Source organism: Antedon mediterranea, chromosome 1, assembly GCF_964355755.1.
Source record: "Antedon mediterranea chromosome 1, ecAntMedi1.1, whole genome shotgun sequence".
NCBI lineage: Eukaryota > Metazoa > Echinodermata > Crinoidea > Comatulida > Antedonidae > Antedon > Antedon mediterranea.
In genome coordinates, this window is record NC_092670.1 from 39,559,607 (window position 1) to 39,583,921 (window position 24,315).

The window sequence follows — 24,315 nt, forward strand, 5'->3', positions numbered from 1 at the left end:
TTATAGATAAATTTTTTTTTTTATCACAATATAAAATGTTTATTGTTCATTTTTAAAATACACCATTAGTGAATAACATGCATACACCAATTTTGAAAGATATTTAGGCCTATATGTATTTCATGTATATTGTTATCTATACCCCATATTGGTATATATGGTATATTTGAATAAATTGAAAAATTAAAATATCAGGTTAAAAAGCTAAAAATGACAGCAAACAGTCAAAAACCTTTGGTACTTGTAACAGTTAATTCCTCAACAATTAAAACTAGAAGACTCAATTAATTGTGCGATATATAAATGGTTAGCACCAGGCCAACCAGTTGCAACAATTTATCCCTTTGTTAGAAAAAACAAAAATGTTATCTTTAAAATATAATTAAACCTCTAATGATAAACAATATCAATGTATAAAAATTAATATAATATTACTCTCCCAAAACCAGACACTGTCAAGCTGGCCCACTGACAATTCTTATTGGCGGAGAGCCTCTAGCAGCCTGATAATCTATGGTTGTATTCACCATTAACACTTAGTCTACTAGGGAAACACCCGTAACAATTTAAAATTCCCTTAAATTAAATATTCATGCAAATGTTAAATACCACCACTGTTGTATTTTTATTTCTATATAATTTATATGTAGTACTGTTTATAGTAATGTATTGTAATTAAATAATATTTTATATATAATTAAATGATAAACAAGATAGATAAAATGAGGCTCTTGACTGGTCCACAGCAAGCACAGAGATTATAATGGGTTTACTTCACTATACTTCAGCAACAACAACTTTAGTTGCAAAGGCTAAAGCAATGGCTAAGATAGCACCAACCACCGTTGCATAGTTTAGAGCCATTCCAAAAATCTGTCGGGGGAAAAAAAAACAATGCAAATTAGTAAAAATTTGCTAAAACCATGGGGCCCTCGGCCTGTACGTTACGCCACTGCCCGTCTACCAAACTTAGTTCCGCCTCCGATACTGCGATAAAGTACATACCGTAAACGACAATGGAGCCTTCATAATGAAGCTGATTAATGGCATTCTCTCTTCAGTGGGAACAATACTCTGAAATGGTAAATACAAAATGATTATTATCTATTGTGCTAAAGTGCAATCATAAAACATAAATACAATTATAGCAGCAGGGACAAGATATTTCAAACTATATGCTTATTTAATTTATAGACTTATAAGCATATGCTTACACTAGAACAAATTCATCAGAGTTTTGGAAAAGCAAAAGATATTTTTCAGTGTAAAGCTCTGTCTACACTATCAAACTTTATGTGGCAAAAAAATATAATGTGCCTATATCACTACCATATTTGGGCACATCACACTTTTTTTGTCAAACAAGTTTGATAGTGTAGACAGTGCTTTACATCAAACCAGTTACCTTGGCAACTCTTTGACCTTCTCCATTGACCTCTGTGGGAGCTGAGCACAAGAGTGGAAGACAAAACAATGGTATGAAGAAGATGACCATGTCTGAGACGGTAGCGTTATGGTCAATCCAGTAGATCAAGTAGAATACACTCCACGATATCAAGAGAACAATCCAAGTGGCTAACCAACGTTGGAGGTACATAGATGTTGTACGAAGGCGACACTGCAAAGGATAGAACAAATTACTGTATATAGTCCATGGGATTTAGCTAACAAATGACATATTTTCAATACTAATTGCAAGAAATGTTTTTTTACATGAAATAGGTTCTTTGGACTATACAGAACAGAACTATCAACGTTAGGACGTGTTTGGACATTGGGAAGTATGTAGCTTACAGACTTGCAACAAAACATATAATGCATAATTTATGCTAAGTCCTAAAGCTCTGTCTAAACTATCAAACTTTATGTGACAAAAAAATGTGATGTGCCCATATATGGACATGATGATGTAATATCACTACCATATTTGAACACATCACTACCATATTTTGGCACATCACAGCTTTTTTTTTTTTCAAACTAGTTTGATAGTGTAGACAGAGCTTTAGTTGTTGCAGATCCAAAGCTTTTTATTATAAAACATAGGATTTCAAATTTTCATATTATTTCTTGGGCTAACCTGTAATTTCCAATATTTGTTCAGTATTTCTTCATTTGTCAGCATCTCCATGTGTATTTCTGCTAAATCAAAATCTACTTCATCTGTTCCTTCTCTATCGATACTTTTCTCTATGCTCTCTGTTGTTGACTGTAAACACAACAGTATTTTAACATTTTAATAGTATTTTTCTTTGTAGTTTTATTGTCTTAATTATGCCAAGCAAAACAAATTTCCATTTTAAAGTGGACCAATAAAATCTCTTGAATTTTGTTAGTAATCTCTACTGTTTTGCTGTCATTTTCATTTTTATCTTTTTAACAAATTTTATTTATCTTTATAATGTTATTTAAATTATTATGGTTTATTCAGAACAATTGTCATCGTGGCCCAAAGGCCAAATTGTGAACAATTTTACAATTAAATACATGGTTAAAAACAGATACATTAAAAAACCACCAGAAATAAAGTAGAAAAGCACATTAATATAAAAATATATAAACATATACAGAAAGTACACAAAAATTTCATTATTTACATTATGTATGCTTACATTTGATTGGTTGATTTTGTATCACATGCAATTATTCACTGCTCTACCTAATGGTTCTATTGAATGGTTCTATTGAATGGTTCTACATAATGGTTCTATTGAATGGTTCTATCTAATGGTTCTATTGAATGGTTCTATTGAATGGTTCTATTGAATGGTTCTACCTAATGGTTCTATTGAATGGTTCTATCTAATGGTTCTATTGAATGGTTCTACCTAATGGTTCTATTGAATGGTTCTATCTAATGGTTCTATTGAATGGTTCTATTGAATGGTTCTATTGAATGGTTCTATCTAATGGTTCTATTGAATGGTTCTATCTAATGGTTCTATCTAATGGTTCTATTGAATGGTTCTATTGAATGGTTTTACCTAATGGTTCTATTGAATGGTTCTATCTAATGGTTCTATTGAATGGTTCTATCTAATGGTTCTATTGAATGGTTCTATTGAACAAAAACCAAACATTTTAGGATTGCATTCAATTGATTACCAACCTGTATAGAATGGTTATTGCGATATTCTTGTAGATACTTGTACGGAGGTTGTGACACGTCACCGATCTTTTGAAGAAGACCGTACGATTCAAAGCTACGAGCTAAAAATGCCACTGATCTACGTCTTCTAGCTCTTTCATTATGATCCCATTCAACTGAAAAGAAAAGCTTGGCTTGAACTATGACCTTAATTTTAGCAAGATATGCTATTCACACTGAAAATGAAAGGCAATTGATATCGACTTGTCACTTTAATTATTTTGTTTTTACATAGCGTTTTTTAGGAAATTTTAGCTTAAGTATGGTTATGACACGCCAAATTGGATTGGAAAAACAATTATTTACCTGAAAAAACTGCAATTTAAAATAAAGAAAAAAATAGTCAAATTGGCTACCAGCCAGTGGGTTTTTGGTTGAATTTAACTATTTATTTTGTCATTTTATAAGTGAAAATATTATTTTTTCTCGTTTTTTTTTCTACAGAAGTGATTAAATCTACAAATAACCTATTCAACGTCTGAATAATTAATCTTCATTTTTCAGGTTTTTGGGGGACAATACATCTTTAAAGCTGAATCACCATCTAAAACCTAAACATTATGTTGATATCTAACATAACTTGCCTTCTAGATCTTGAGTAGACTGTACAGTAACATTTCTTTTTCGTTTGTTGCAGTGGCCATTACTAGTCTCAAGGGTGTCTCTTTGATGTATGCTCCTGTCAATAGCCTTAGCATTGTCTGTTGCATCAATACTCATCTTCTTCTTTATCTGCTTCAGTTCATATGCCATCACATCCATGTCTAATTCCATCAGGAATCTACGAATACCTGGAAATTAACAAAAATACGTAATATGGTAAATTATACTATTGCTTTTGGGAGTAGGCCTACACTTTTAAAATACCATTATGCTTTATTTAAAGGCTGGGCAATTAACAATTTGATAATTAAATTGAACAATATTTTTGTTCTATTTTAAGATGATCAAAGAATTAGCTTCAGATTCTTTTTGCCAAATGCACTAATTTTGGTTTTAAAAATAATAATGGCAGCTGGTATTTTTTGCAGTTTTTTCTCAAAATACCACAAATATGTGATTTTTATGCATTCAACCATGGACGTAAATTTTTATAACTGCATGATTCAAAACTAACATGTCTTGAAATTTGAAAATCCCCTTCTTGATTGTGCATTTTAAAGCATTAACCCTAGTAATATAGAGCGGTACTTTTTTGCAACCAAATTGAATAACTTACTGTGAGTATGTGTTCGACAGACAGACAAACAGACGATGCCAACAAGTAGATTCCACAACAGGCAGAATACCGATAGAGTCGCATGACTAGGGTACATAATATGGCAGATGATAACAGGAGCCGAGACGTTTCGGCAATGACCAGTCTGGAAATTTATGAATAGTTGATAATCGTAAAGACCGATGAATACCAAACCTAACACCAGGATGAGAATACCGACGTTCACCTTGAATACAGTTTTAGAATGAAGGCGGACGCTACCGACAAGAACGTTACTCGTGAACAGTTTATAAGCGAGTTGGTTTGCATACAAAGCGACCGCACAATACGCATAGGCCATGGTCAAATTCACTGTCCCACTTAAGACATCAAATTTTGTATATAAACTTTTAACATCAGCGCAAGTATACCATGTATTCGAGACAGCATATATCAACGCGCTGGTTAGAGTCAACATGTACAGGAAAGTGGCAAACCATGGTTTGTCCTTTTCGTGAGTTTTGATTCCCAACGATTTGAATATGATCCAACGGATCCACGGGGGCAAGGGTTTGGATTCGGAGACGTTATTCATGTGAATATCATAATATGAAACCGCCGCTTTATTCAGGACGGGGTCAGAATCTCCCTCATCATTGGTCAGTAGAGTAGGTCTACCATCCATCTTGTATTAATCTGAAAAAGAAATAAATATTATAACTAGGACAAAGAAATAATTTCTCCTATCTATGTTTTATTCAAAAATGATTTTATAAAATTAATATGTAAGAAAACATTCAATTTCAGTGAGGCATGTTTTATTCAAGAAGACAAACGTTAAAGCATTTTTGAAACATAAGGAAGTCATTTTAATATGATACTAAATAGGATAATATTCATCAGTAATTTCAGAATAAGTAACTAGCCTAGTTAGGCTGTATCTGCACTGCTGGCTGTCAGCAATCTGAGACTTTGTTTAGTTTGGTATAGTGTATAGGCCTAGTTCGTGTAGCTTATTATTAAGCCTAAGAAGAGGATAGTAAACACTGCCTTAATAATATCCTAAAAGACAAGGCATAATGGGCCTTATAGTCGGTTCCTTATATTATAGTGGATGGGGCCAAGGCCGAGGGGTCAGGGCCTCTCTCAGTCTCTAGAGTGTAGCCTAGCCCTAACTAGGCCTAGGCTAGGCCCATTAGCAAGTGGCGGTTTAGTATGATGAGTATAAAATAGCCTAGGCCTAGCTAGGCATAAATCTAACAAATTACACACTTCTCTCTCTAAACCCTAGCTAGGTCTACTTACCCTCAGCCTCAGGTAGTCTTATGACAAAATTATAAATTATTATTTGGCTTTCAAGGACGCTGTGTTGACAAAAATGCGCTAATCCCTCGACCACACAATCGATTGTTGTTGATGATCGATGATGATCTGTCAACGTACGTAACATACCACACAAAAATGACAATATGCAACAACGCCCTCTAAAATTACATTAACGAGATCAAAGATTTAACACGCGTGCCGCCACCACCACCACCGCTCGCCCACCGCCCACTTTTACGTCACACGTGATGACTGTTATGCATGAGTGACTACATAAACATGAAAAATGAAGATTAAATATGCCATTTTTCAGTTTTAATAAAGTTATTCACTTATGTAAAAAAACAAAAAATTATTTCACTTATAAAAAGACAAAAGAAATGGTTAATTTTAACCAAAAACCATTGCCTCCTGATAGACAATTAAATCACATTTTTTCAGGTACATAATTTTTTTTTTTCATCCAGCTTTTGGTTAAAGTGAATAACCATTATGTGACCTTAAAATGGCATATTAAAAAAAAATTGGAAAAAAAAATTGTAGAGGGACAATATATCTTTAATTATAAACCCATTCTTGTTGTTTTGCACATCATTAAGCTTGGCCCTACACACAATAACACAACATAAAATTTTTATTTCTTTCAATTTTTTTTTCTTCATAATTTGTTAAAAAACTATTTTTATTTTAAATAACATTATATAATCACTGATAAATAAAAAATATTTTAACAATATAATTTCAACGTACATAATTAAGAAATGGATTTAATACTGCCTTCTAGGCAAAAAATAAACAGTATCTATAGCCTAATAAGTAATACTGTACAAATAATATGTAACTAAATTAAACCTATGATTAAGTTAAGTTTATCTTATTGCACACCACCCTTACTTACACTCATTTGTTATGATACCAGGTACTATAAAATCAGTACCATTTTATAATAAAGTATTACAAAATATAATACTATTTTATGCAGATTATCTTAAATAATGTATTTGTTATTGTTATTTGAATTTCCTTTTTGAGGATCAATAAAAGTTATCTTATCTTATCTTATCTTATCTTGTTAATTTCATCACCACCATTTTTAAATATGCAATTATTTGTTTGTTAAATTGAAACCACTAAACTATGTTTTGTTCAATCACTATACGATAAATTATTTTTATTTTAAATTAAGGGCATGTGGCGCAGTGTGTTGGAAGTTGGATTACTGATCGCGAGATCGTGGTTCGAACACATTGCTTGCCTTAGGCAAGATCCTTTAATTACATTTGTGTCTCTCCACCCAGATATATAAAATGGATACCGGTTACACCAAGACATAACTTTGCGCTGATTTCTAGCTGCATTATAGAAGTATGTTTCCATACATGTTTGATCAAAAAAATTACCGGGGTAATAATGTGCAGCGGCGCATTCAGAGCTTGCTTATATAAGAATGAACTATTATTATTATTATTAGAAAACAATGAATCATTTACTAAAACTCAAACCATTTGGCGTTTTGCCAAATGAAACTTGGTTATTGTTTGAACTGTGTCGCCTCAAGTCTGTGTTTGTGTTTGTAACCGTTCCATTTCCATGCGAAGTGGATGAAAAGTCCGACACTTTTTTAGAAGCTGCAAAAGAACTGTTCTTACGATCACTGGAATACCAAGTACTACTTCTGGTTCCTCGGAAAGTCGACGATAGCGATTTAAAACGTCTCCTGGTCTGGCCTGTCCATTGCCTATACTGACGTTTCCAATATTTACGAACATCTCTACTTCTCAAACAATACATGACAAATATAAAGAAACCTTGAAGAGAATTCAGGATACAGAAGAGTATCTGGATCATCGTAGAGGCCGTACCGATTGCAAAGAACCCAATAAGCCACGTCATTCCCATCACTACAGATATACAAACTGCGTTCTGCAGTAGTTGCATACCTTTATTTTTTTTCTGAGTTTGGTGAGCTTGTTTTGATACTTTGCCCAGTTTACTTAGACTGTATAACACCATCACAAATATTACCACGTTAAAGATCAATAGGATTGCTATGGGTATTGCTACGCTGTAATACATGCGGGTTAGAACAAGGAAACAACTGCAATGAAACAAAAACAACTAATAACATAAATGAAAATAGTGAACATTTCAGAAAGAAGAAGAAAATGTTTTCACAACTAATAACATGTATTATGAAACCAGAAATGGCGGATTCAGCAGACAAGGCCTAAAAATGGTAAAATGTAAGTGCTGAACTGAGCCTAATGTCCTTTTGCATTTTAAATTTCAACATTTGGGAATTAATTTGTACTAATTTTGGGGTTTAAATAATTCAGAAATGATTCACTTACTAGTTGTCTGTATTTGCATAATTATCGACATCAATTGCTATAGTTACAACAACAATCACAACTGGTATGCCTGTAAAATAAAGATTATAACATGAATGTCATCATCATATGGTCAGATGGTACTGTAATAATGATGTCATTATTTCTATCTCTATTTTGATTTGTCATATTAAAAAAAAAATTGTTTATTTCATACGCATCCAACAGTGAGCACAAACTCGCCAATTACAGGTAAAACTATTTTATAATTTATCAAGCTGCTTATAAACTAAGTCTCATCTCAGGCATAGGGAGTGGAGTTGAAAGAGTTTGAGTTACAACTCTTGCACTAGGTCAGGATTGAACTCTGGACCTTTGGATTTAGAGGCAAGCACGTTAACCACCAAGCCACAGCTCCACTACTAATTATCATCAACTTAACACAAATCAGTTAGTGCACAACTGATCAACAATTTTAAATTACATAAAATACGTTTGAGTATTCCACAAATATATACGCCTTTGGATGTTTTAAACAGCACTGATTGAATACATGGCAAAGACTTACCCCAACCAAAGAGACACGCTTTTAGGAAAAATCTAGAAACATGCGTATCCAGAACTTTAACAAATGAATAATACATATTAATAGCTTGTATAGTCATCCAAAAGATTGACGTCAGTAAAAAGTAGTGAATTAGTCCGGCAATAGCTATGCAAGAGCCCTCTTTATCATTTTTGTCAATCCCTACGAGAAAGATGATGTATAAACAGAGTAGCGATACACACAGGTGGCACAGAATCTGTTGAGGTTTACTTTTACGTAGCTTCCTGAAATAAGAAATAGTAATCATGCAAGTTAGTTTAAACTGTGAATTGGAACTTGATATGTGTAAGAGAGTTCTTGATATAAGTTTGACTTTTTTTACGTTTCGATCAATATGATTTGAGCGTCCTCAGGAGTGAGAACGTAAGAGATTTATTAAAGTTTAATTTAAGATATTTTATAGAGGGTACTCTACGACCGAGTAGATTCTTGTCATTTGATTGGAGGATTGTGTTTTCCATAACTACTCCATTGAACTCTTACGTCATCAAGACATCAATTTCGTAATATGTCAATTGAATTTTGTTGCCCGTTTTTTTTATACACATACTTGCAGAAAAACAACTGCTAGTTGAGCCAAGTTTTTGTGTTTAAATAAAGCATATTATTATTATAGCATTTTGGTATGCACGACACAAGGCTAGGCTGTTGACTGATCGTGTATGAAAATCAACCTCTAGTGTGAGCCTTTTACTGCCTCTCCAAAGAGTTTTAGGTCTTTTCTCTCAATAAAAATAGGTGTGTTATAAAACTAATAATGAATATTTTATATACCTGCAATGGCACAGATAATTTCATTCGGTGAAAGATGGAAAATGTTCTATTTTCACCTAATTTTTTTACGCTTAGTGCACAAATTTTACAGGTTTCAAACAGATGCAAATGCTTAGAGAGGGTCCTACATAGTAATGTGTTAATTGTTCTATTACCTGTTGCTTGTGAAAGTAAAAATAGTTGCAATTAAGCATGCAATTGATATACCAAGACCAATATATGTGATGTATTCTGCTATTTCGTTTTCCACTATTGTATCCGAATAAAAATTCTGAAAAGGAAAAAAATATAAATCAACAAATCCACTTATGAGAAGAATGGGTTAACATTTGACCTTTAACCCCTGTAGGTATACAGGAAAAACCAATGAATGTCTATCATGACATATCCCTCTTTATTGTGTCCAACCAAAAATAGCTACAGCTCCGTCAAACACTATCAAACTAGTTTGACCAAAAAGTGTGATGTGTAGTGATATGACATCATCATGTCCATACATGGGCACATCACATTTGTTTGTCACATAAAGTTTGATACTGTAGACAGGGCTTGATGACTAACCATAAGAACAGCAAAATTTGTTAAATGGTCACACTGGCAAACTTGTCTGTCACTGCCATCCATAGAGCCATTGGCTAAGTAGCAGCCATCACTTGACCAGCCACCAACATCACCGTAAAGTTTGAAATCCCAAAACACACAGGTGGTCTCATTATTATTCATGGATATCTACATACAAGAAAAATACACAGGTGGTCTCATGTTATTATGGATATCTACATACAAAGAAAAAACACAGGTGGTCTCATTATTATTCATAGCCTATATCTACATACAAGAAAAAGCACACACAGGTGGACACATTATAATTCATAGATATTTACATACAAGTGGTCTTCCATATTACCTCAGATGGTATAAATGTTGTTGTAATTGGTTCTGGTAAATTGTTCAATTCAACTCCAGGTATTGAAAGAGAAATGACTTGACCGTTTGGTCGTCTGGTTTCAGTATCAAACTGAGTGGTTGGAAACAGTGAGCTATCATTATATACTACTGTAATCACACGGAACTCGTCGCTGCCTGATACAAAAAAAAGGAAGCAATATTATATTTGCACAATAAGAAAATGAGGTAACAAAATATGTATATTTATTCACTGTGTGTATCTAAGGACGTGTTTCCTTGCTCTCCACATCTCAACACAGTTTTGATGATTTTAACGTTTCATACGTGTATGATCCAAAAAATGACCGGGGTGAGAATGGGCAGGCCATTGAGAGCTTGATTATATGTGCTATATATAACAATGAACTATTATTATTATTGTTCAAATAATTTAATTTGGCTTCGTGTGATTATTTTTAAGCCAAAAAGTATTGTTACATATATATAAATATTATTATTATTATTTGATGTTCAGCGTTTTCTCTCTGTGTGTAATAATAACACTAATATTCTCACATACCAGATGAGGTTGTAATCATTGAAGAAACTCCTGGAGGAATATAAATACTGACAGACGCCAAGTTATCCAACTGTTCACTGAACTCTGTGACGTCCGTGATTTCATTGTTGTCTGATGATTGGAAAGACGCGAACCCAAAACCAAGGTCAAGTTCGTCCATGTTTAATATTTGCGCTTGTACTGCTACGTTGCTGGTAACCATTTCATATTTATCGTTTTCTAAATCAACGATTGCTAATTGTTCTTCGAGAGATTCAATAATTCTACTCGGAGCGTTTGATTCCATCTGGCTCTCTAAGAGGACGTCATCTTCAATTTCAAACAGACTAGCAACAGTGTCAACTAATGTTGATGTAACCTAGACGGGAATTGTAATAAAATAAATAATAATAGGCGGATAACTAATTATTTCATCTGTAACTTTCTAGGAGAACATCATCGTACAGTAAAAATTATCATTATCAGATGAACTTAGGAAAATGTTAGCAGAAGACGACCCAGGATTTTTCAAATGGGAGATTGCTAACATGGTATAGGGGAGGGGGCTTCTCTGCATTGGATTGGCCCCTGGTTAATAATTAATATTGCGAAACTGAAAAAAAGGAGGAAAGAATAAAAACAAGAATGAAAAATAGAACAATGGAAACTCACTTGAGGTGACGTTGAATTGACAGCAACAATACTTTCAATAATGTCTGCAGTGGTTGTTAGACCATCTGATGTAATGTTGTCTGATCCACTTGTAATGTTGTTTACTGCAGTAATTACTTCTTCTGCATTATCTTCAGTAACTTCCACCTGAAAATAATCATTTAGGTGAGATAACATGGGAAATATGATGTATGTTCTCTGAAAAAATAATTGTTTGTTATTTCATATGTATCCAACAGTAAGCACAAACTCGCCAATTACAGTATGGATAAACTATTCTATAGTTTATCGTGCTTATAAACTAAGTATTATTTGAGGCTTAGGGAGTGGAGTTTAAAGGGTAAAGAGTTACAACCCTGGTACTAGGTCAGGATTGAACCCTGGACCTTGGAATTGGAAGGCAAGCATGTTAACCACCAAGCTACAGCTCCGCTTTATCAATGAATCTGAATTTTTTTTGGTACAACTAACCTCATTCAGTCGTTCCAAAAGTTCGTCTGCTGTAGCATCTCGACCGCAGTTTTGGTATTCCACCTGACAAGTTGCGGCAGATAGACCATCGCTATAGCAAGTACAATTGGCTTGCATCTTGTCATCTATATTAGAAAGATATATATTTTAATTTCCAATTTCAAATGTCAAGTAGTGGTTAAAGGCAAAGCTTTCAAACACTATCAATGTGCCTAATATGGTAGTGATGTGCCCAAATATATTAGTGATATGACATCATCGTGTCCATATATGGGCATATCACGTTTTCTTGTCACATAAAGTTTGATGGTGTAGACTATATAAGGAAGTGCTTCCAGCATCTTTTTTAGAAGACAATAAACTACTATGTCCAGTAGTCATTAAGTTGATTAAGGTATATGTCTTGATAGGTTGGGTAATCATCAGGAATAGTCCTGAACAGGGAGATGAGTGCCCCTGCCCTCCGATGAGTTTCGGGATCCCTTTGACCCGGAGGGAGAGTACCCGTCAGGGTCCCTACCAAGGGTTACAGGTCCCAGGTTTTTAGTTGTTTTTAAAATTAATTAGTGTTCCATGACCTTCTCATCAAAATTAATGTCTCTCATTGTTGTGCTATGTCAACATAATGTCAATGACGGCGAAATGTCCCCACTAATGGGGATAGCTATGCAAACAAGTAACAAGTAAGTAAGTAGACAGAGCTTTATACATACTGTATCAATATGAAATGTCAGTTTCACAATTGTAACTTACAATTCACTGTACTTTGTGGGCAAAATTCTCTGGATGCTACGGTTTGACCAACATCAGCAGGCTCAAATGTTACGTCACCTATCATCCCTCCGCTACAACGCTCTGTAAGTTAATTTAACACGAGTTTACTGAACTATTTAGGAAAAACCATAAAATTACAATTGAAGACTCGACAATGTAACCCCCTACTCGTCACATGAGGTAGATGTGTACACTGGACCTACAGTTTATAGTCCTTATCGGAGAAAACTCGTTCTACAAGTAAAAAACTTAAATATTTATAGAGTTTAAGTTAAATACTTAATATCTACGGGCCTGATAGTGTCTGAGCCATTCTATATCTTACCAGTGCTAAATACAGCAATACTATCAGCATCAATAAACCCTTCTGTTTCAGCTAACAATGTCAATTCGTTGAATAAACCTTCACTGAATTCAGTGTACGAAATGTCTCCACTTGGCGTGTAGATGTTGACGTCAGCAATCACGCTTCCAGAACTTAACTTACGAACTTGCACAAATATATCGCTTAATGTGCTTAGACCATTCGTTAACTTTTTAAAAAAAAGTATTTTTTTAGAAATTATCAAATAGATCAAAAACTGTTTTAATTACTTATTTTCAATAAAAACATTTTTAATTGTAAGTAACCAGTTTAGAAATTGTTTTAAATAATTATTTTCATTTAAAACATTTTTAATTGAAGTAACCGGTTTAGTACATCGAACTAAGAAAGGACCAGATAATTTTGAGCGATTTGACATTATTAATTGTCTCTAAATGTCGCTTTTTTTCTGCACTTCATTAAAAACGATTACTAACACCACTTTGATTCTAAAACAAACTTACCAAACTTGCAATGAGTGTAGACGTGTTTTTAAATTCTTCAGACGTAGTATCGGCCAATGCTGAATTATATGTTAAAGTCAGGAATGACATTACCACCGGTACTGTGTATGCATCTAAATGATATTAAAAAAAAATATAAAAAACAATAATTCCAATAAAGTGGTTCCTACTAGAACTCAACAGATGTATACAGGAAATTAAATCAGATTTCATGCAGACAGGGCAAACACAATTATTTACAGTACGTAGGTTGCTTTACGTTGTGTTGCTAGTGGAAACCAAACTTTATACTGTATTTATTCAAATAACGGCAAGGGTTTAATACAAGTTATAATTATTTGTTTTCGTTTTTTTTTCTACGAAAGTGATTACCATTATTAAAACTACAAAATAACCTATTCAAAGTCGGATTCATTTTTCATGTTTTTGGGGGACATTGAATACATCTTTAAAGAGCAAGCTACACTCAGCACAAATACACTAATTTGCTTTTATTAGGAAACATTATAAACAGTAAAACAGGATTTGAATTTTCTTCTAGTGCTGAAACCTTCTTTGAACATTTCACAATATTATAATAAGTAGTAACCTGCAGCAATGAGAATCGCTTCCTCTGACGTTGCTGTTTCAGCCTCGTGTGGTGACACTCCAAACGCTTTGCAGTAGTAATAGCCTTGATTATCCAGACTCAATTCTTCAATTGTGAGATATTCTAGACTCTGTGTTTCCGATGGAAGTTCATTGTCGTCTTTATACCAACGCCAATCAACTGAGTAGGTTATGTTGCAATGGAAAGTGGCTGTACTTTGAAGGTCCTCTCTCAGAGCTAGTGGCTGAATTTCTGCAGTGGGTCTACCTAAAACATTTAAAACAAAAATGGAGTTACTGTATATAGTTTAAAAAATGTTTTCCTTCAAGAACTAAATTAAATTGCTGAGTTACTTGCTGTTTGATGAGTATGAAATAAAAAACAATGCTAATTTGAACTAGTGCTTTTCCACCAGGAAAAGAGTAATATCATGTAAAATATTTACCTGGTTCAATTTCACAAATGTCGCCCTCATACAATATCAGACATTTGCATACAAATTCTGACTCTAATTGCGCACATGTTCCACCATTCATACAAGGATTTGAAGTACAAGAATCTGGTGAAACAAATAAATTTGCATTAGACACAATCAATCAATTCTACAGCTCTGTCTACACTATCAGACTAGTTTGAAAAAAAAAGTGTAATGTGCCAAAATATGATAATAATATGACATCATTGTATCCATATATGGGAACATCACATTTTTTTGTCACATAAAGTTTGGTAAACAGAGCTTTATATAAGAGAATGGACAAAACAAACATTTTTAAATCTAATTATACCTCCTACTGTGATTTCAAATTGACAGGTAGCGTTGTTTCCTGATTGGTCAACTCCGGTGTATGTCACTATATACTGACCAACAGTAAATACATTCCCTGAATTTTCAGTTGAACTTAGCAGCACAGTTTCTCCAGAATTATCGGTATACTCCGGATCTTCCCACGTAATATTTATTCCAGAGGGAGAGGTTGCCACAACAATGATTTCGCCAGGGCAGTCTAACACCGGTGATTCTTTATCTATTAAGAAATAAACAATGGTTAAAGTTCAGTAGATGATAAACTTGTCATGGGTTACAGACATGTGATCACAACCTAATCTAGGTCATAACTTTTATTCAAATAATTTCTTCTAATATTAACTTCTTAAAGATATATTCTCCCCCTGAAAAAATTTTATTTTTATAATTGTTGAATATATCATTTTTAGGTCACATACCGGTAATAGTTATTCACTTTGACCAAAAACTGGATGGAAAAAACAATTATTTACCTGAAAAAAAAAATCTTAGTTTAACGAATGCAATAATGAGTTTATTACCTTCAACAGTGACATTAAATTTACATTCAGCGTTGTTACTGCTGTTATCACTAGCAGTGTAAATGACAAGAGTAGTTCCTATTTCAAATGAACTACCAGGACTTTCTGAAGCTACAAGTGTCACTTGGCCTGAATTGTCTTCAATTACCGGAGTTTCCCAAGTTACTTGAGTGGTAGACAACATTGAATCAGTTTCCTCAACGATACTAACTGGACAAGTTTGAAATATTGGATCTTGATCATCTAGAATGAATCAATTTAAATGTCAAGACTTTTTTGTGGAGTATTCAAGAGGACAACCACCAAGTACCAAGTATTTATTCATCAAATCAAGGAATAAATACATACTTGTATTTGATGGTTGAAGACGGTGAAGTAGAAAGGAATGTATTATTGAAAGAGTGGGTATGGGAATCCACCATCAAATAAAGAAGTTGAAGTATGAACAGTATGTTTACTTAACCATGGGATAAACATGACAATCACATAACATTTACAAAAACAGTAAAATGCTTGAAAAATAAAATAATCTAAGTGCATGTTAAAATGAAAACCTGAAATAAATTAATCACACCTTGTTATTACCATTTAGAGCCAATACCTAAGCCTCATAATAAGATTAGAAAATGGGGGTTCAAATTTCTGTAACTTGTTTACAAGGAGCATGTCTAGGGGACTGCCCTGGACTGCCTTATAAGTTGTTTACCTATGTACTCCTTCCTAGAAGGAGACGGAAAGCCAGACAGTGGCATGTTATAAAAGATACTTGATTTGCTCTTGATGAAAGAAGACATGTTTTGTTAATTAATTAACTCTAAGTACAGAGTAATAATTATCTGACTATTTATTTTACAAGTCTAAATAGATCCCAATATAACAATAAGTTCAATCTTATACATGGGCTAAAACAAACATGGTACCTTTGACAATAACGTTAAAAGAGCACTTGTCCATGTTGCCAAACACATCTGTAACCACATACTCTAAAGTTGTGACACCGATAACAAAAAATTGTCCAGATTGGTTGTACTGAGTACCGGACCCAGACACGCTCAAGTCTTCAGTGTTGTCTGTGAAGTTAAATGACCAGCTGCTGACCAATGCAAAAGCTGACCCATCATCAGCGAAGATATCAATATTGTCAGGACAAAATATACTTGGGTTTTCTTCATCTATTTACAGTTTGTAAAAATGTCAAATAGAAGATTACTATTATATATATACATGTATCCGTAGAATAAAGACAATATAAATAATAATTACGCCTACCACCATTAGTGGAAAAATACAATTTATATTATAAACAATTGAAAAAAATTGATAATAGAAATATACAGATAAAAGTAGTACCAACAACTGTTGTAAGTCCTGGTAAACTAAAATATAACTATAATAAAAATAGTAATGCATGGTTATCATAATCTAAAAAAAAATCACAATATTAACAAATATAATTCCCTAAACATTTTATTCTATCTATATATACATTCAAAGACATTGAAATGAAGAAAACTGTTGAAAATCTACAGAAATATGGAGAATTCAGTTGGCACAATTTCCATTTTATAAAAATAGCACTTTTTGTTAGAAAATGTCAAATGTTTCAAACTTTCTTCTGTAAAATTAAGAGATAAGAAGAAAAACACAATGCATGCTCATATACAAACCTGTGTTTGAAAGTTATAAAACAGCTTATAAAACCGTCTTCTACAACTTTGACAAGATAATACTTGATTATCTTCCCGTAAAATTACCAAATAAAAGAAGAAATAGCAAGCCGTTCGCGCGCAAAACAAAACAGAGCGAAAAGAATAATAATATACTCGCATACAGTTATATGGCTACAAACAAAAATTGATCTGCCAGTAAATCTACACCGTAACCACAACAGTAGTAGTAGTCTATATCTACTGACAAATGTCTCTAATTTTACGCATTATCAACAAGAACCAAATAATTGAACAACTTTATACCTTATATACCTCATACACATAAGTAGTAAAGTATTATACTCTTCAAATATGCATTTTTCTTTATTGTTCTGATATTAATTACAATCAATGCTTTATAATGAATTTTCTTGTTTTTTCACTCGCCATTGAAAATTCATTATTTACTGATTAATAGTAATCATATCAGAAACTAAAAAAATGTTATTTGATTGAAAACTCTGATCAATTCAGAAGAATAGAATAGATCACACAAGTTGAAAAGACACTAACAACTTGACACCATGTGTGCAATTGGTGTCTTCTCCTTATCTCGAACGATAGCTAAGTATACATAGGTACAATAGAAAATATATGACAATTGTCCACTTTAAGTATTGATGTTAAACAGACTTAGAATTATTATTTTATCATATTCAGCAAATTTAAATTTCTTACCAAACACTTTAATATAGAATGTACATTCTGCCATATTCCCATACACATCAGTAGCTTCACATGTTACATTTTGTCTTGTCACAGGCCAGATCGCATCAAATTGATCACCAGATTCTCTACTACAGGTCCAAGTTACATTGCCTGAGTTGTCACTTACTGATACATTCCATGAGACAGTGGAATATGCTTGACCAGGATCAGTTAATGCTACATCAATGTTGTCAGGACATGTTAACATAGGTTCATCGTCATCTAAGAACAAAAATAAAGTTTTTTTATATATTACTAACACTGTCAAAGCCAAAATCACCTTCTGAGTAAAAAAGTAAGTTACTTGCCTGCAACATTTACTGTAAAAGAACAATTGGCAGAGTTGCCAAATATATCTTCAGCAATATATTCTATTTTAGTTGTGCCAACATAAAATTCTTGTCCTGAACTATCATAGTTTGTAGAAGAGCCAGTCACAATTACATCATACATTGCTGGACTGTTGTCTGTGATGCTCACTGACCAGCTGACCATTGCTTTATTGGACCCATTGGTAGTGAAGACATCAATATCACTGGGACATGAAACAACTGGTTGTTCTTTATCTAAAAACATTGGAAAAAATGAATGTGTATAAAAAAAGACAATAGTAGAAAAGTTACTTACATAATTATTAGGTGAAGTAGAAAAGTCTTACCAATTACAATGACATAAAAAGTACATTTTGCCATATTCCCATACACATCAGTAGCTTCACATGTTACATTTTGTCTTGTCACTGGCCAGATGACATCAAATTGATCACCAGATTCTCTACTACAGGTCCAAGTTACATTTCCAGAGTTGTCACTTACTGATACATTCCATGAGACAGTGGAATATGCTTGACCAGGATCAGTTAATGCTACATCAATGTTGTCAGGACATGTTAACATAGGTTCATCGTCATCTAAGAACAAAAATAAAGTTTTTTTATATATTACTAACACTGTCAAAGCCAAAATCACCTTCTGAGTAAAAAAGTAAGTTACTTGCCTGCAACATTTACTGTAAAAGAACAATTGGCAGAGTTGCCAAATATATCTTCAGCAATATATTCTATTTTAGTTGTGCCAACATAAAATTCTTGTCCTGAACTATCATAGTTTGTAGAAGAGCCAGTCACAATTACATCATACATTGCTGGACTGTTGTCTGTGATGCTCACTGACCAGCTGACCATTGCTTTATTGGACCCATTGGTAGTGAAGACATCAATATCACTGGGACATGAAACAACTGGTTGTTCTTTATCTAAAAACATTGGAAAAAATGAATGTGTATAAAAAAAGACAATAGTAGAAAAGTTACTTACATAATTATTAGGTGAAGTAGAAAAGTCTTACCAATTACAATGACATAAAAAGTACATTCAGCCATATTTCCATACACATCAGTAGCCTCACATGTTACATTTTGTCTTGTCACTGGCCAGATGACATCAAATTGATCACCAGATTCTCTACTACAGGTCCAAGTTACATTTCCAGAGTTGTCACTTACGGATACATTCCATGAGACAGTGGAATATGCTTGACCAGGATCAGTTAATGCTACATCAATGTTGTCAGGACATGTTAACATAGGTTCATCGTCATCTAAGAACATAAAATCCCCAAAATATAAGTTTTTTATATATGCATTGACATATATTGATACAAACATTGTCAAAGCCACAATCAGCTTCTGAGTAAAAAAAGTATGTTACTTGCCTGCAACATTTATTGTAAAAGAGCAATTGGCTGAGTTGCCAAATATGTCTTCAGCAACATATTCTAATGTTGTTGTGCCAACGTAAAATTCTTGTCCTGAACTATCGTAGTTTGTACCAGAGCCAGTCAAAGTTACATCATACATTTCTGGACTGTTGTCAGTGATGCTCACTGACCAGCTGACCATTGCTTTATTGGACCCATTGGTAGTGAAGACATCAATATCACTGGGACACGAAACAACTGGTTGTTCTTTATCTAAAAATATTTGACAAAAAATGAATGTGTATGAAAAAAGAAGATATTATAATTTTTTTCAGGTGTAAAAAAAGTTAGTTATATAATTATTAAGTGAAGTAGAAAAGTCTTACCAATTACAATGACATAAAAAGTACATTCTGCCATATTCCCATACACATCAGTAGCTTCACATGTTACATTTTGTCTTGTCACTGGCCAGATCACATCAAACTGATCACCAGAATCTCTACTACAGGTCCAAGTTACATTGCCTGAGTTGTCACTTACTGATACATTCCATGAGACAGGGGAATATGCTTGACCAGGATCAGTTAATGCTACATCAATGTTGTCAGGACATTCCAACATAGGTTCATCATCATCTAAGAACAAAAAAACATTCCCAAAATGTAAGTTTTAAATATATGCATTCACATTTATTGATTCCAACTCTGTCAAAGCCACAATCAGCTATAATTTACCAATTTCCTTGGAGTCAAAAAGTATTTTACTTGCCTGCAACATTTACTGTAAAAGAACAATTGGCCGAGTTGCCAAATATGTCTTCAGCAACATATTCTAATGTTGTTGTGCCAACGTAAAATTCTTGTCCTGAACTATCGTAGTTTGTACCAAAGCCAGTCAAAGTTACATCGTACATTTCTGGACTGTTGTCTGTGATGCTCACTGACCAGCTGACCATTGCTTTATTGGACCCATTAGTAGTGAAGACATCAATATCACTGGGACACGAAACAACTGGTTGTTCTTTATCTAAAAATATTTGAAAAAAAAAGAATGTGTATGAAAAAAGACGATATTAGAATTTTTTTCAGGTGTAAAAAAAGTTAGTTATATAATTATTCGGTGAAGTAGAAAAGTCTTACCAATTATAATAACATAGAAAGTACATTCTGCCATATTTCCATACACATCAGTAGCTTCACATGTTACATTTTGTCTTGTCACTGGCCAGATCACATCAAATTGATCACCAGATTCTCTACTACAGGTCCAAGTTACATTGCCTGAGTTGTCACTTACTGATACATTCCATGAGACAGTGGAATATGCTTGACCAGGATCAGTTAATGCTATATCAATGTTGTCAGGACATGTTAACATAGGTTCATCATCATCTAAGGACAAGAAAACCCAAAATGTTTTAAATATATGCATTCACATTTAATAATACTAACAACTGTCAAAGCCACAATCAGCTTTAATTTACCAATAACCTCAGAGAAAGAAAGTATGTTACTTGCCTGTAACATTTACTGTAAAAGAACAATTGGCAGAGTTGCCAAATATGTCTTCAGCAACATATTCTATCGTTGTTGTGCCAACATAAAATTCTTGTCCTGAACTATCGTAGTTTGTACCAGAGCCAGTCACAATTACATCATACATTGCTGGACTGTTGTCTGTGATGCTCACTGACCAGCTGACCATTGCTTTATTGGACCCATTGGTAGTGAAGACATTCACATCACTGGGACACGAAACAACTGGTTGTTCTTTATCTAAAAACATTGGACAAAAAATAAATTTGTATAAAAAAGACGATAGTAGAATTTTTCAGGTGTAAAAAGTTAGTTATATAATTATTAAGTGAAGTAGAAAAGTCTTACCAATTACAATGACATAAAAAGTACATTCTGCCATATTCCCATACACATCAGTAGCTTCACATGTTACATTTTGTCTTGTCACTGGCCAGATCACATCAAATTGATCACCAGATTCTCTACTACAGGTCCAAGTTACATTGCCTGAGTTGTCACTTACTGACACATTCCATGAGACAGTGGAATATGCTTGACCAGGATCAGTTAATGCTACATCAATGTTGTCAGGACATTCTAACATAGGTTCATCATCATCTAAGAACAAAAACACCCAAAAAAGTTGTAATATATATGCATTCAAATGTTACCAACTCTGGCAAAGCCACAATTAGCTAAATTATCAATAATACCTCACATTAAAAAATGTTACTTACCTAGAACATTTACTGTAAAAGAACAATTGGCAGAGTTGCCAAATATATCTTCAGCAACATATTCTATCGTTGTTGTGCCAACATAAAATTCTTGTCCTGAGCTATCGTAGTTTGTACCAGAGCCAGTCAAAGTTACATCGTACATTTCTGGACTGTTGTCTGTGATGCTCAATGACCAGCTGACCATTGCTTTATTGGACCCATTGATAGTGAAGACATCAATATCACTGGGACACGAAACAACTGGTTGTTCTTTATCTAAAAATATTTGACAAAAAATGAATGTGTATAAAAAAAGACGATATTAGAATTTTTTTCAGGTGTAAAAAGTTAGTTATATAATTATTAAGTGAAGTAGAAAAGTCTTACCAATTACAATGACATAGAAAGTACATTCAGCCATATTTCCATACACATCAGTAGCTTCACATGTTACATTCTGTCTTGTCACTGGCCAGATCACATCAAATTGATCACCAGAATCTCTACTACAGGTCCAAGTTACATTGTCTGAGTTGTCACTTACTGATACATTCCATGAGACAGTGGAATATGCTTGACCAGGATCAGTTAATGCTACATCAATGTTGTCAGGACATGTTAACATAGGTTCATCATCATCTAAGGACAAAAAAACCCAAAATGTTTTAAATATATGCATTCACATTTAATAATACTAACAACTGTCAAAGCCACAATCAGCTTTAATTTACCAATAACCTCAGAGAAAAAAAGTATGTTACTTGCCTGTAACATTTACTGTAAAAGAACAATTGGCAGAGTTGCCAAATATGTCTTCAGCAACATATTCTATGGTTGTTGTGCCAACATAAAATTCTTGTCCTGAACTATCGTAGTTTGTACCAGAGCCAGTCAAAGTTACATCGTATATTGCTGGACTGTTGTCTGTGATGCTCACTGACCAGCTGACCATTGCTTTATTGGACCCATTGGTAGTGAAGACATCCATATCACTGGGACACAAAACAACTGGTTGTTCTTTATCTAAAAACATTGGAAAAAATAAATGTGTATAAAAAAGACGATAGTAGAAAAGTTAGTTATATAATTATTAAGTGAAGTAGAAAAGTCTTACCAATTACAATGACATAAAAAGTACATTCAGCCATATTTCCATACACATCAGTGGCTTCACATGTTACATTTTGTCTTGTCACTGGCCAGATGACATCAAATTGATCACCAGATTCTCTACTACAGGTCCAAGTTACATTGCCTGAGTTGTCACTTACTGACACATTCCACGAGACAGTGGAATATGCTTGACCAGGATCAGTTAATGCTACATCAATGTTGTCAGGACATGTTAACATAGGTTCATCATCATCTAAGAACCAAAACACCCAAAAAAGTTGTAATATACATGCATTCAAATGTTACCAACTCTGGCAAAGCCACAATTAGCTATATTAGCAATAATACCTCACATTAAAAAAATGTTACTTGCCTGCAACATTTAATGTAAAAGAACAATTGGCCGAGTTGCCAAATATGTCTTCAGCAACATATTCTATTTTAGTTGTGCCAACATAAAATTCTTGTCCTGAACTATCGTAGTTTGTACCAGAGCCAGTCAAAGTTACATCATACATTGCTGGACTGTTGTCTGTGATGCTCACTGACCAGCTGACCATTGCTTTATTGGACCCATTGGTAGTGAAGACATCAATATCACTGGGACACGAAAGAACTGGTTGTTCTTCATCTAAAGAGAATTAAACAAATGCAATAGATGGTGATGAAGAAACCTGAAAGTGCATAGTATAGAGATGTTGATGTGTTTGAAAACACATTAAGATGGATTAAAGAAAAGAATGTTGGTTAAAAAAAAAATCAAACCACTTAAAAGTACCTAGTACATTTTTCGAGATTAGTAGGGGGTTACACTGATGTACTAGTACATATAAAATATAAAATCTTCGTACGCAAAGTAAAGCCAAGAAGGAGAAGAAGACTAGTACATACACAATCACTGATCATAACTGGGCCAGTCTTTGACTGAAAAGGTCATCCAGTATAAATAATAACAAATTCAAATATGATATAGTCTACATCATTTTATATAGGCCTAATTGACCAAAACATTATCAGCTATATTCATAATTTTCTAACTGAACTCAACTAATTTGTACATAGTTGTTGTACTTTGTATGGGTAGATCCAAAGGGCAGCGCTAGGGTCACGTTCTTCTTTTGAAAGCTAAAATTAAATCATGAAGTACTTTTTTTGGGAGACTATTATTATCAATATGTTAGTGCTCCTCCATTTAACCAATCTTGGATCCGCTCATACCTTGTAATTGTGTATTCAATGCACTTTTGTAGTATTAAGTACTATATTAAATGCAATGAATAATAATAATAATGTAATATATAAAACAGATGCTTGTGTATAAATCTGTGTAGAAATTATGATTTTGATAAAGAACAA

At 33.5% G+C, this 24,315-nt stretch overlaps 2 protein-coding genes across 2 annotated transcripts in view; both read right to left on the reverse strand.

Annotated features, from left to right (window-relative positions):
* Nucleotides 1-62: 62 nt before the first annotated feature.
* LOC140063594 (uncharacterized) lies at nucleotides 63-5,782 on the reverse strand. The gene is made up of 8 exons (XM_072109997.1): nucleotides 5,652-5,782; nucleotides 4,368-5,042; nucleotides 3,733-3,939; nucleotides 3,110-3,264; nucleotides 2,081-2,209; nucleotides 1,406-1,618; nucleotides 1,006-1,074; nucleotides 63-873 (listed from the first exon to the last, which is right to left on the reverse strand). Exons 2-8 carry the CDS (start codon nucleotides 5,029-5,031, stop codon nucleotides 778-780), a joined length of 1,533 nt encoding a protein of 510 aa, XP_071966098.1. The 5' UTR covers nucleotides 5,032-5,042; nucleotides 5,652-5,782; the 3' UTR covers nucleotides 63-777.
* A 209-nt stretch (nucleotides 5,783-5,991) lies between these two features.
* The window catches only part of LOC140059087 (uncharacterized), a 53,097-nt gene continuing 34,773 nt past the window's right edge, over nucleotides 5,992-24,315 (reverse strand). The window contains exons 40-72 of the mRNA XM_072104957.1: nucleotides 23,333-23,590; nucleotides 22,961-23,212; nucleotides 22,612-22,869; nucleotides 22,234-22,485; nucleotides 21,865-22,122; nucleotides 21,494-21,745; nucleotides 21,128-21,385; nucleotides 20,750-21,001; nucleotides 20,379-20,636; nucleotides 19,994-20,245; nucleotides 19,623-19,880; nucleotides 19,257-19,508; nucleotides 18,907-19,164; nucleotides 18,569-18,820; nucleotides 18,219-18,476; nucleotides 17,881-18,132; nucleotides 16,414-16,665; nucleotides 15,494-15,736; nucleotides 14,953-15,192; nucleotides 14,610-14,723; nucleotides 14,165-14,431; nucleotides 13,576-13,688; nucleotides 13,073-13,280; nucleotides 12,727-12,828; nucleotides 11,974-12,098; nucleotides 11,503-11,649; nucleotides 10,852-11,209; nucleotides 10,291-10,466; nucleotides 9,945-10,112; nucleotides 9,539-9,654; nucleotides 8,571-8,833; nucleotides 8,024-8,093; nucleotides 5,992-7,770 (exon numbers count right to left, since the gene is read on the reverse strand). Of these exons, the coding sequence (XP_071961058.1) occupies nucleotides 7,155-7,770; nucleotides 8,024-8,093; nucleotides 8,571-8,833; nucleotides 9,539-9,654; nucleotides 9,945-10,112; nucleotides 10,291-10,466; nucleotides 10,852-11,209; nucleotides 11,503-11,649; nucleotides 11,974-12,098; nucleotides 12,727-12,828; nucleotides 13,073-13,280; nucleotides 13,576-13,688; nucleotides 14,165-14,431; nucleotides 14,610-14,723; nucleotides 14,953-15,192; nucleotides 15,494-15,736; nucleotides 16,414-16,665; nucleotides 17,881-18,132; nucleotides 18,219-18,476; nucleotides 18,569-18,820; nucleotides 18,907-19,164; nucleotides 19,257-19,508; nucleotides 19,623-19,880; nucleotides 19,994-20,245; nucleotides 20,379-20,636; nucleotides 20,750-21,001; nucleotides 21,128-21,385; nucleotides 21,494-21,745; nucleotides 21,865-22,122; nucleotides 22,234-22,485; nucleotides 22,612-22,869; nucleotides 22,961-23,212; nucleotides 23,333-23,590 (7,658 nt within the window). The 3' untranslated portion in view covers nucleotides 5,992-7,154. The remainder of the gene's footprint in view (nucleotides 7,771-8,023; nucleotides 8,094-8,570; nucleotides 8,834-9,538; nucleotides 9,655-9,944; nucleotides 10,113-10,290; nucleotides 10,467-10,851; nucleotides 11,210-11,502; nucleotides 11,650-11,973; nucleotides 12,099-12,726; nucleotides 12,829-13,072; nucleotides 13,281-13,575; nucleotides 13,689-14,164; nucleotides 14,432-14,609; nucleotides 14,724-14,952; nucleotides 15,193-15,493; nucleotides 15,737-16,413; nucleotides 16,666-17,880; nucleotides 18,133-18,218; nucleotides 18,477-18,568; nucleotides 18,821-18,906; nucleotides 19,165-19,256; nucleotides 19,509-19,622; nucleotides 19,881-19,993; nucleotides 20,246-20,378; nucleotides 20,637-20,749; nucleotides 21,002-21,127; nucleotides 21,386-21,493; nucleotides 21,746-21,864; nucleotides 22,123-22,233; nucleotides 22,486-22,611; nucleotides 22,870-22,960; nucleotides 23,213-23,332; nucleotides 23,591-24,315) is intronic.

What these genes read in the sequence shown, in the direction of transcription:
- LOC140063594 (XM_072109997.1), bottom strand. Translation starts at nt 5,031, where the DNA reads ATGGATGGTAGACCTACTCTACTGACCAATGATGAGGGAGATTCTGAC. An exon ending in GCAATAACCATTCTATACAG is followed by an intron (nt 2,210 to 3,109) that starts GTTGGTAATCAA and finishes TTGTGTTTACAG; the next exon opens with TCAACAACAGAGAGCATAGA. An exon ending in AAGGTCAAAGAGTTGCCAAG is followed by an intron (nt 1,075 to 1,405) that starts GTAACTGGTTTG and finishes TTACCATTTCAG; the next exon opens with AGTATTGTTCCCACTGAAGA.